Source organism: Aphelocoma coerulescens, chromosome 1A, assembly GCF_041296385.1.
Source record: "Aphelocoma coerulescens isolate FSJ_1873_10779 chromosome 1A, UR_Acoe_1.0, whole genome shotgun sequence".
Lineage (NCBI taxonomy): Eukaryota > Metazoa > Chordata > Aves > Passeriformes > Corvidae > Aphelocoma > Aphelocoma coerulescens.
The window spans coordinates 29,522,512-29,535,225 of NC_091014.1; the positions used below are offsets into that span (position 1 = coordinate 29,522,512).

Genomic DNA, 12,714 nt, shown 5'->3' on the forward strand with positions numbered 1-12,714 from the left:
GTTAAAGTGTAAAGAACTATCCTAATGATACCATTATCCAGGTACCTGTTTTTACCATCCATGTCCTGTAAAAACGTGTTTTCTTAGTTTATTTTCTCTCACTTACTCTGAATTCTTTCTAACTTACTGAGAATTTTAATGATCAAGCAGAATTCTTTCCTTTCCTTCATCCCCATATTTAGTGATTTGCTTCAAGCTAAACTAGCTCTCTCTAAACTGATACAAGTTATGTTTTCACTCCCTCCTTTGTAAACTTATGGTCTTCAGCAGATTTGCAAAGTTACACTCAATTCAAGCATCTCAACCAAGTCTTTGAAAGACAGTAAAGTATGTATACATGCACGAGAGATGAAGTGTTCAGGCTGTAATGACTCTAAAGGGCTACTGAAATAGATGTCACTAAACCATTAGCTTTATGTTCCATTCCATCATTTTTGTGCAAGGGGGTAAAAAAGGTGAAAGAATCTGAATCCAATCAAGAATTTATGACACCAGAAAAGACCCTAGCAAGACTGAGACATCTGTTTAAATTTGCAATACAAAAGTGCTGTTCAGATGCTGATTCGACTCTGGAGGCATCTAAAGTTGCCAGGCTTACTAGGCTTACCTACCTATTTGAGGGCTATCTGCAGCTTTGCTCGGCCATGTACATAGTCACCCCCTCCAAAGCAGTTTATAATTTAAGCTGAGCAGAAGCTGAAATGTAAGTGCTGCTCTTTTTAAATCCTCAAAAGGGCCAAATCCTATATAGGCCTTCAGGGAATATGTAAGACAACGGTAAAAGGACAGATTGGCTTTACTCCAGTGTTTTAAAAATCGACTCTAAGTGGCTGCTCTAAGGATTCAAGTCTGTTACACATGACTGAGCTTACAGGCTTACCTGCAGCCCTTAATTAGAGATTTGATCTCTGTGCTTAGTTGTTAGGGGTTTTTTTTTCCCTACATTTTTTGGTGCTCATAGATTGTATTTCTTGAGCAGACAGTTGAAATAAGAGTGGATTTTTTAAGAACTGCTATTCTTGCTTTTTTAGCTCATAGTGATTTACCAAAGAGATCCAGTTAGCACCTATGAAATTTTATAGTGTTCAGAGAAGAACAGTGCAAACCCTGCTCAGTCCTGGCAGGGCCGGAGGAGTCAGCCTCATGCAAGGGTGCATCAGGGTACAAGTGCAGTTCAGTGGCAGTGGAAAATGGGTGAATAATTGAAGTGGTTCTCCATTGCTGGTTCAGCAGTTGATACTGAAGTTATGCTGGAAGCAGTTGGATCTCATTGTGCTGGGGCTGTGCAGATGTACAGTCAGCATTGATACTTGTGTTGAAAGAGCTTGTGTTCTCATGGCAGATGTGTTGGTCATTGCCATCATCGAGACAAGCACGCAAATATTTAAGGTTTTTTATAGGACCAAGTCTTAGGAACAGAGACAGGGTCAACACTGTTTTCTGATGTACTTCACAGTCATTTTCTTCTCTTGCTGTTGTTTTATTATTTCAAGTAACATGACAAATTGGAAGAAAAATTATGATGCATCATATAAGGATGGGAAGCTTCTTTACTCACAGTAACCATTAGTAGATGTTGGAGATACATAGTTTTATATAATTCAGCAAGTGTAGGTGCAGTGGGTCTACCTGTGAGTTCCAAAAGAGCCAGTGGGGAAGATATCTGGTTCACAGGTTTTCATTTTTAATATGTTCCTTAAGACTGGAAGAAAGCTGGTGTTCTGCCCAGATTCAGAATAGACAAGCAGATTGAGCAGGGTAAATATAGCCTGATATAAATCACAGTGAACATATGGAAAAAGCTGATTGGGGACTCAGCTGATAGGGAATTAAAGGCCTTGAGTAAAATTGATTCTGCTCAGAGTTTTATGGAAAGTAGGGCTTGTAAAACAAATTATTGACAAAAACTTGATTTTAATCTTTTAATATCTGATAAAATTACAAGTTTGGTAAGATGATGGTGTCAATGTAAAAGACTTTGAAAAGCATTTGACTTATTGCCATGTGAAACCAATTAATAAAAACATGAATTTAACTATGTAGCAAAACAGACCAGACTTTGATGAATAACAAACCAGCTGGCAGGTCTTAATATAGGATTGTCAATAAAGAAGTTTCAAGGACTAAGTGGCTTTCCCATAGTGGAAAATAGAGAGTGAGAGTAGAGAGACTGTAAATTGTGTCTGGATCGTGAAAAGGAAGGAGACCACTGTGAATGCTTAAGTACAGTCTCAGAGCCAAAACAGTAATGCTGAGTGTAGTGGCAGTTCAGGAGTGTAAGCAGGCTGATGATTTTTTGCTGTATATAGAACTGCTGAGAACATTTAGAGTGTGTCACACAAGGCCATCTGCCTTTGTCAAAATAGCTTGAAAATGGCTAAATGCATATAAACATCTAACCCTAATAAGTACCTGAAGCATCTGAATTCGTCCTGAGGAGATTTTGTTTAATTCAGGAGTTCTGTCTGTGTAGTTTATTTTTCATCCAGTTCTCTCTAAATGTATGTCTGTATAGCACATTTAGTGTAGCCAAATCCAAAGCAATGGGCTTAAACTTCATAAACAGGAGGTCACAGAAGATGATTTAGTATTCCTTGATGACTTCAGAGGATAGATTTATAGTAGACTGTGGCAAATTGAAAACTTGGAGGAGAGCAGTGTGGTGTTTTCCAGGGTTCTAGAGGATGAGAAAGAGGTCTAATTTGGTGTACTTTTAGAAAGTTTTAAAAATTATTTCTTTTTATGTGCACCTCTATTCAGACACTCTAGAGCTATGTATCCTGTGGTAAGTAGATTAATACCAGCTACCTGGAAAGAGACCATAAGTTGGATAATTTACACCTAATAGGTAAGAGATGGGGAAAGCAAACCGGTGGGGACTGCATTGACTACAAGATTATTCAAGAGCAGAATTTTGAATACTCCTTAGGCCTGTTGACACATACATGGGTCTTTAGTCTATTATGTCATGCTACCTCCTTAAAAATAGTTAGAATAAAGGCAATATCTAAATAGCATTATTGTTTCTATTAGTGCTGTGTCTGTGCTGCTTAGGTAGTGTAATGCTGAGTGCATTGTTATCAGTTTCTATTTGAAAGATTTTAAATAATTGTTTCCAATTAGAGTTTTTTATGTGACCTATTATTTCAAATACTAGATAACCTAAAAAAAGAAGTGTGAAATTTGAAACCAGTTGTTCAAAAATATATTAAATCATCTTGCATAGTTAGCATAGCTGTGTAAAACACATAAGCCCTGTAAAGACCTTCCATTAAGTGATAAGGCTATTGCAGTTGTCCTCAAAAACAAGCATTTTGTGCTTTTTGATTATAATCTTCAACACTTTTTCTTTTATGTACAAGTCTTTAAGTACATTTAGGTCATTTGAAATTGCTTTTCACAGAAGATGTAACAAGTGACATTTTTTTAAGTACAAAGGAGGTATGGAGGTACAGAAAATCTTATTTTGTACAAATTGGTGAGTAAACTCCTGAACAAACTGTCACAATACATGTGTTTTCTTATGAAAAGGGTAGGACAAAATGTCTGAGTTACACAAGATTTTAAATAAATTGTCTGGAGGAAAAGGCAATCTGCTGTATAAATATTTCAAGTTTTGCAATTGAAGCCTTTACATTGATCTGCGCTTGGAGGCCTGGCCTTATTTTGTAGCAGATAATGTTATGTCAAAGCAATGTTTAGTTCTATATAGCAGCTGTTGTATTCATACTAAATTGTGCCAGATTTAATCTTGAATAGATTCAGCAAGAGCACCCAGTTGTGCTGACAAACCTAAAATCATTTTCAATAATGTTCTATCGCAAACGCTTTGGGCACATTGCCTCTCTCAGGTTGAATTCCCATAGTATATCCAAACATCCCAGCAGCAGATTCAACAGGTATCCTACTGGAACATTGCAGTAGCAGAAGTAGACAATATGAGACAATTTCTCAAGGGTATTACTTTCCCAGTCATTTTAATTGCTCCTGCCTGATTCACCAGTGCTTGTGTGTTCATTTGTACTTGTTCAAAGAAAATGCAATTTAATTTTAAAATACTCTCAAATCACTGCAATACTCATTTTACATGTTGAAAGAACAAGACAGTAAAGTGGATAATCAGGTTTTCAGGGTTTCGTAAGGAGAACTGAAATGTTGCATAGGAAGAACCAATAAAAGTCAGGGTTTGATTGTGCAATACTTCAAAGAGTATCCTGTAAATTCTGGGTCATTGCACAGAGAGGGCACCTTGATAATTGCAGTGATACTGTAATGAGGAGATGACACAAGGATCAGGAGAACAGTGGGTGAGAACCTAGTTTAACTGGAGAAAGGCAGACAGCTGTAGTTGATGGAATAAAATCAGCTTTTCTGGAGAGCACTTCATTGCAGGAAACGTGCTGGAGTGCTCTCAGGCGCTCTTGATAGAAGCTCTTCCCCTTGCTCACTGCAGCAGGAGCATAGTAAACTAGACGTGCCAAAAACTGGATAGAGAAAACACTTCTTACCTTCCCCAGCCCCAGCAATTTAGGGTGCTCATTTAAAATGTAGGAAAGTTCAGTTTATTCTTCTAGGAAAGTCTGAGTATTTTTCATGCATTCCTGCTATATCTGAACCCCTTTCTAAGTATTTTGGAGGTAGGCATGCCACCTTGTCTGCTTGTGCAGTTCCAGTTTGTATAAATAAGTATGCAAAGGCCAGAACTACAGTGTTCTCTCTTCTGATATGTTTTGTAATTTTTCTAACCTGCCATGACAAATAATTAGTCGTTACGTTACGGTACGCAGTCCTAGAGATAGTTTGGAATGCCCATAAGCAACTTGCCCTCTCCCGTGATGCCCCAGTCAGCAGTTTCCAACAGCTCCAAGTAGTACATGTCTAGAACCTTAGCCTACTGGAATATTCTTATTTTGAAACAAAAGTCTGTTTTACAGATAGTGACAGTAAGAATTGGGGAACTTGATGTCCTAGGTGAGGATCAAAGGTAGAGCTCCACACCTCAGTTCTAGTTTCCAATTCTAGTCTCTTCTCAGAGGACTGTACAAAAAGAAGGATAATTTATAGCAGCAATTAAGAGGAGTAATTTCTTCTGTAATGTGAAAATTGAGGAAAATTCTTAGCATAGACTGGTTTAAGTAACTTCAGGAAGCACAAACAACTCTTTATTTAACATTTGTAAAGTGGCTGCTTCTTTGCAACTTTAACTCCTTGTGGACTGGATAGCATTGTGTTTCATATCTGTAGCCAGAGCTGAGCAAGTCATGGTGCACTTCACTTCAAGGTGAATTAATGCTGATCACTGTGAAATTTCTGATCCATCTGGCATCCTGGAAGTACTTTCTCAGGGGATGTCCATTTACTGAGAATGCATTGCATAAGAACCATTTGGATTTCTAAGGCTGCATAGCTCTTTGTAGGTCACTGGTGATGCTTATGGGGCTTGCAGGCAGCTAGTTTTCACTTCTCCAACATTCTTCTCAGCTCGAGCTTGGTCCTGAATGCAAAAAATAAGGAGGGAGCCAGAATTATTCTGCGTGGCTAATGTGATCTCTCATGCTTGGCGGAGGGGTGAAATCTAGCACATTTCAAAGAACAGATTTCCCTTAAGTTTCATTTCCGACACCTCGTCACATATGAAAGGAGGAGAAGGGTGTTTGAGAATATGCTGACAGTTAATTAGATTTTGGTTTCAGGCTAGAAATGACAAAGTATTTTGATGTTACCTATTTTGAGAGGAATCAGAAATCCAGAAATAGGAGCCTAGATACAGTACATACGGTAGCACCTCAGCACCTTCACGAAGTCTTGTGTATTCAGTCTACAGCTGTCTTATTAGAAAGAGTTCCAAAGTTGGGAGAAGCTGGGATACCTAACTCAAAGCTGCCGAAAGATTCCACAGTTTACTTAACAAATTCATGATTTGACATGTTTTCCTTGGAGTAGATGCCTAAAATAACTCTTTCCAAGAATGGTACAGGGTGCTTGAAGGAGAGCCTAGGTGGGCATTGAGAGCTTTAATCCACTATAGCTACTTCAGAGGACTATTATCTTTAGTCTATACTCTTTTTTGACTAGATGGACTGCCTGATGCTTTATCCTTCTTAGGAGAGGCATTTGTATTTCCATTCAACAAGGTTATAGGAGTTGTTCAGTAGCTTCTTTAGGAAAGTGTTACGATCTAGGTGACCTAAGAACTGGTAGATTTCTTGGATTTCAGTAGAACAAATGGTGTAACTGTTATCTTTGGATATGGTGTTTAGACTGCTTGTATTTCATAATATTATTGAGATGCATGTGATCGTTTAACTCTCCATTGTGTCTACATATTGTTCTTTTTTTATTATTTACCAGGTTTCTTGTCTATACTTACATAACTATTGCAAGCTATCTAGTCTTATGAAGTTGAACTCATTCTTCAAGTGTGATTTACTCAGTACAGCCTAAAATCATGATGAAAAAGATGAGCATACCTACAAGCAAAACTTCCCTGGTCCTCTTTCTGTGCCAAATTATTTCTGCACTCGATGTACCTCTTGACTGTAAGTATTAACCTGATAAATAAGTGGAGAATAATGGAAGATTAGTTAAATAATTTCTGTAGGAAGATGAAGATAACTCCAGTATGGAGCTAAAACATGGAGTGTGTTTGGGCACTTCAATCAGGACATTATAATTAAGAATATTTACACTTACTGAAGATTTTCAAAACCTGTGCGTATAAAATGATTTTCATTGTTCAGTTGAGAAGGTTTAACATGGGATTCTCACAGAATCCTACTTACACTTCAGTGTGCCTTTGTTTGATCAAAATGAAGAAGGGCAGAAAAGCCCAACTAAATGCTAATTTATTTGTGAAATTAAGATCATATTGATAATTTGCTAAAAACCTTAGGACAATTCCTAGTTGCTGTAAACAATCACCCTTCGGAGAAGGGGTTCCCAGGAGCTGATAGGAGAGCTAGTAAAAAATTCAAATACTAAAATTCAGACACTCAAACCATCTTGGTTTTTGATGCAAAAGGGTAAGTGAGGCTCTTAGATTTCTTAAGCAGTGCCTGAAAATAGTTAAGTAATTAACTTTAAGTTAAAAACATGTTAAAAATGTGCTGAGCAGGGAACTCCAGCATTAACACATGAGGAAACATCTGGAGGAGGAGAAATCCCAAGATCTGAAGTTGTTGTCCAGGATAGGACTCTGTTAGTGGGGAACCTTGAAGGTAGCACTCCTTGCTGAAGAGGATGCAGTGGTAGCTGCTGCATTTTCTGTTCTTAATAGCTGATTTTATCAAATTACTCATGCTTCAGGTTGATATTTTCTTTCTAAGCATGATCACATTTTCAGAATTTGGTGAACCATATTGCACCTCTCAGTGACTATTCATTTGTTAGACTAATTACCAGGGAAGAAAGCATTAGGGTTGGTGTTTAATTGATGGATTAATACATCCGTAAATTTGCCTGTGATTCTAATCTGCATGGCTTTCTTTACCCCTGTGGTTTTGATACCTTCCTGCCTTCCAGAAATGCATGTTTTTCTTTAATAATCATTGACATACATTGCGAGTGCTTTGGTGTTTTGTGTTTTTTTTTTCCCCTTGCATTTTACAAGCCTATCAAACCAATGACCTGTAATTCTGTAATAAAATCAATATATCTGAATCACATCCAACTTGTTGTGTTGTAAATGCCTTTAGAGCAATAAGCTGTGGGTTAAAGAAGGCTTTGAAAATTTGATGAATGAATGCGTTTTTTTCAAAACTTAATTTTTCTCTTTAAATATCTTTTCAGGCTGTAAATAGTGTTTTAAGCCTATCTTGTAGTTTAGGAACTAATACAAATTCTGCACCTCTCTAATATCTTTATCTTAAGAGTAAGATTTTGGGTTAAATTTACCAGAAATGTATTAATAGACAAAAATGAATAGCTCTTTTAGATGTATAATTTTAATTCTCTACTGAGAATTGAATTCCCTTCTACTTCATGCCTAATAACTTTGTGAGGTCTGATAAAGTCACATACTTGAATTTTTAGCCAGAAATTGCATCTAGAATGATGGTATTACTTTCATAAATAATGATGAGAATGGGCTCTGGGAGAACACCACAAGGGAAGGACTTAGACTTTTTTGTGGGTCTTCCCTAAATACCCACCACAGAGACCTGGTGGTGAGAATATACTTGATTAATTGAACATTTAGGTTTCATCCAGGTTAGAAGTTCCTATCCATAGCAAGTTCATTAGTTCCTAGTAAACATCTCCTCAAAGCAGGCAAGGAATGACTAAAAATGTAGGGGACTCAAGGACATCTGACCTCTTGCTAAAGAGACATGTTTATGCAAAACATTGGAAGTAAGCAATAAAGATCTGACAGCTAAGACGATTTTTTTGTTTGTTTAGTTGTTTTCCTAACCAAAAAGGGTTGGAAGTCTGTTGAGTAGAATTAGGTGCTTTTGTCTTTACAAGTGTAATTTTAGCCTGAAGCATTCACTCAGTTCTTCCATGTGATCATATGGGTGGATTGATTTTGACTGCAGCATGAGGGTAGTGCACTCCATTAATTCTATTTGCTGCTGTCTCCTCAGTATTAGTGTTTTATGTCCTTGCAAGGCCAAAATCACATACCATGGTTGCCCTTAAAAAGTGAACACTTCAGAAAAGTTTCTCATACCATGACCTTTGAGATAAATGTAGTAATATCTGACACAATGGAAATTTGTGACTGGAATTTCAGGCATTGCTGCATGGGTTGCAGTGCTGAATGTTTTAAATGTTTTCTTTCTAATGGTGACCAATGTACTTGTCAGAGATACTTATCTTCCCTCTCAAAATTGCTAATTTCCTCTTCACTAACAAATGTTTCTCTTTAATCTCCATTTGTCCATTCAACTGCTGATTCTGATGTGGAAATAAAAGCAAAACTTCTAGAAGAATGTAAGTTACTCTTCACTAAAAATAGGCTGTGTGCTGCTGAAAATTAATACTGATTGTGTTGCAAATTGAATTGCAGTCCAAAATGCGTGATTCTGACATTTTGTTGATAATTTGGTTTGCTGTATCTAGATGTTTTGTGCATGCAGTGTTCAGAAAATACTACTGTACATAAATCAATGTTCTGATAGTCTGAATAAATTAATTGTGTGATTTTTGATGGTGTGCTATTTGAACATTAAAATCTTCACTCAATATCAGCATGTGCAGTGTTTTATTTCTACTTTCAGGAGTAAATATATTTGGTAAAAAATAAATTTATTGAAATATATGTACTTTTGTACTATTTTACATATCTTACGTGGACATATTTTTATATCCACAGTGGATATAGCTATTTAAGTAGACCTCATATTTTATAGGTTCTAACTTAGCTTTAGTTTTATGGTTAATTTAATCAGTATTAAGTGCAGGTCATAACACAGGAGTGGAGATTTCAGGTCTTTGATGTTCATCAGATGGAATATGCTGTAGGTTGGGCAGTGTTCGTGTCATGTCCTTTTTCAAAGTATATTTGCTTTTCCCAAGTAAGCATCTGACATGTCCTGACCCCAAGAAATGCCTCTGAGAGGGAAAAGGCCTGCCTTCAAAGCACTGCTAAAGAAATACACACAAAGGCATCATGTAAAAATGTTGCCTTCCTCTTTCAAGGATTCTCCCCTGTGCAGTGAGGAGCAGAACCCAGTTCTGCATGGCCTGTTTATTGTTATGTGTTTATTTTGTTATGATTCCATGATCTGGTTTCTTTTCATGGCTATTTCTTACAGGTAGGGTTTTACAGATAGCTTCCTCTGTCTGTGCAAAGGAGTACTTAATGTATAATGGTATACTTAGGGAAGACTTAAATAAAAATCCCAGTTGTTCAATTTTAACTGGCTAGAGTGAGGCATGAGAACACAACTGACTCTAATGACTGAAATATATTGTTCCAGTGGCTAGAAATTACCCCAAAGCACTGGCAAAGGGTATTGCTGGAAAGGTGATTTACAGCACTTAGGCAGTTATGAACACAGGATATTCATAGACATGTTATTAAACAGTTTTCTTTAAGCAACACTTAAATGTAAACATATGAATAATGTTGAGGAAGACACCTTTCTCACTATCTTAATATCACAAACAGGATTTTTTAATGCAAAAATAGGCATAGAAAATGGTAAAAGGTTATAAATGACTTAAAATAGGTAGACACCAACTACTTTGACAGGTGAATCAAATTTTGTTCTGTGCTACTGATTTTAGAGTACTTGACAAATCACAAATGTTAAATGATTGCTTCTCCTGGGACAGTTCACAAAATTGACTGGTTTTTTTATTGGGTTTCTTAAGGGCAATCAGTGCTATACTTTTCTTACATGTTCATTTTATTTGGAAACTAGATACTATTTTTGTCATTTTTAACAGAGTCTTTTGCTTATGACACATTTTTTACTCCTGAAAAGTAATTCCTAAAAGCATGCTTTGTAGATTAATTTGGTATGTTGAGCATAATAGATGTGTGGAAAGGCTTCACCCACAGAGAATTTGGAAATGCATAAAATGTTTAGAAGCACAAAGCAACATGTAATTTTTCTTCCTTTGTGGTAAAAAAACATTTTGTGGAGGTTTATGTCTTGCAACTCTTCATTTCAGATTTGTTGGACTTAGAATTCAAGTGTCCTTTGGTTTTGTGAAAATCTATTGAAATCTGAGGTATAGAAATGATATTTTCATTGAACTTTTTGGCCAAGATCTTCATCCACTGTAAATCAGGATAGCTCATTCAGAAGTTAGTATAGCTACACTGATTTACAAGGGTAGAGAGCTTCAGCCTCCTTATACAAAGGATACTCTAATCCCACTCTTCTGTCAATGATTTGGTTCCTAACTGCAATTCTTCTTTATCTGCTTACAAAAGTGTCTTGGTGATACTTTGAAAATATTGTTAAAATCCTCTCTCTTTGTTGTATTTCATAATGAAGTGTCACAACCTCCTACGATAACTCAGCAATCTCCAAAAGATTACATTGTTGACCCTCGAGAGAATATTGTAATACAGTGTGAAGCCAAAGGAAAGCCACCTCCTAGGTTAGTAGCATTTTTTTTTTGCTTTTATTGGCCTAACAGCATGGAAGAACTAGGAGAACATATTGTAACTTCTGTAATTTAACAAGATCAAGATTATGTGTATGAATGTGCTGCTAAGATCCAATTATTAGGGTTCTTTAGAAATTTCTCTGCCCGAAATAAGGTGCAAATGAGACCATATGCCAGTGACAATAATATGGGTTTTGTTTGATAGCAAATAGAGAGAGAAAGAAAGAAGTAGAAAAATAGGTAGGGGGGACAGAAAGAGAGTGACAGGGACAGAATAAGGAAAATATCACCACTCTGTGGATCCCAGCCATGTTCCATTGATCCTCTCCAGCTGGTCTTGGTGGTGAAGGTCCCCCAAAAAGCATAGAATCCCATGGGTTTATATACCCTCAAGCCAGGTGGCAATGCCCAGGCATGTCCCCCTGGGGAAGGGGGAGCAGTCTCTCACAGCAGACTTGGGATCTGTTGCATCCGGTGGTGCAAAGCCTCTGGGGAGCACTTTAGGGGGGTTATGGCTCCCCCTCAGCTGTCTCTCACGAGAAGGTCCCATGGATGTGGCCTGTGGGGTTGGGGGTTCCACAGCCGGGCCGGTTTGTGTAACAGAGGATGGGTGTTCAGTGCCTCTGACCAGAGGTTACGCCACGCACCCGAAACCTCCTCCTTCCCCCTCGGCTGGGGGGAGTCTGTGTAAACCTGGCTTCTGTGAGCTGGGCTCTCCCCCCACCCCAAACTCAGCAAGGGATGATTGTCAGCACAGCTGGTGGCTTTGGCCTTTTGTGGATGCATACCCTTCCCTCAGCCTGAGATGATTGAACAATGGATTTCCCTTTATCTAGTCAGCAGTTTGACTTTCAGTCCAAAGTCCCAGTCTTCAGGAAGGCTTCTTTGGTTGTAGCTTCTTTACAATGAGCAAAACTTTATATCAATATTTGAGGCATGAACTATTTTCAGTCTCTGACATGTGCTTCCACATGCAGAAACATGCACACATCCTTACCTCTGTAAATTACACAGCTACCAGATAGTGGCATAATTTTGACTCTTATCACACTTGACATTTAAACGTTTCTAGAGACATCAAACAATTGTAGCATTGTTTTTCTTCTCAAAACTCTAACAATAAAATAATACTTGATTATTACAAGACCAGATGGGTAAATGCCCATGGGAACACACTAGGAGGCATGCTGTACTATGAACTGGATCACATGCCAGGTTTAGGCATAGTGCTTAAGAAGGATGAACATTGAATAAAGTCAGACTAACGCTAATACATTCAAATGTAATGTTTTGTATATCATTCCCTTTTATGAGGCTGATCTTGAAATACAATTTGTCAGAAGTTATGCAGTGTGTGTCAGTTTTATTGATCAGCAGCCTTGTGTATTTAATAGCCTTCAGTTTTGGTTTTGGCAGAAATGGATCAGATTCCTGATCATTGTCCATTTTAAGATCCTCTTTCAGCATCTTGAAATATTTGAAAACTACTCATTTCAAGGTACTGAGTACCTGCACTGGCAGCATCAGTAGCCATGATACATTCTGGCATTGTTAGTAGCTGCTTCTGATTGAGAGACTATGAACATAGAAATGTGCAGCTCTCTGCTCTAGCAGTGTGACGCTACACCTTACTAGCAAGGTCCATCTAAA

At 37.5% G+C, this 12,714-nt stretch overlaps 1 protein-coding gene across 4 annotated transcripts in view; it reads left to right on the forward strand.

The window, feature by feature from the left end:
- The window catches only part of NRCAM (neuronal cell adhesion molecule), a 148,987-nt gene that overhangs the window by 73,616 nt on the left and 62,657 nt on the right, over nt 1–12,714 (forward strand). For 2 of the 4 annotated variants that reach the window (XM_068997548.1, XM_068997557.1), the window contains exons 4-5: nt 6,352–6,539; nt 10,950–11,055. In XM_068997548.1, the coding sequence (XP_068853649.1) occupies nt 6,449–6,539; nt 10,950–11,055 (197 nt within the window). In that variant the 5' untranslated portion in view covers nt 6,352–6,448. Of the gene's footprint in view, nt 1–6,351; nt 6,540–10,949; nt 11,056–12,714 lie in introns of those variants that run through there. The other 2 variants (XM_068997531.1, XM_068997540.1) reach the window with 1 other exon arrangement.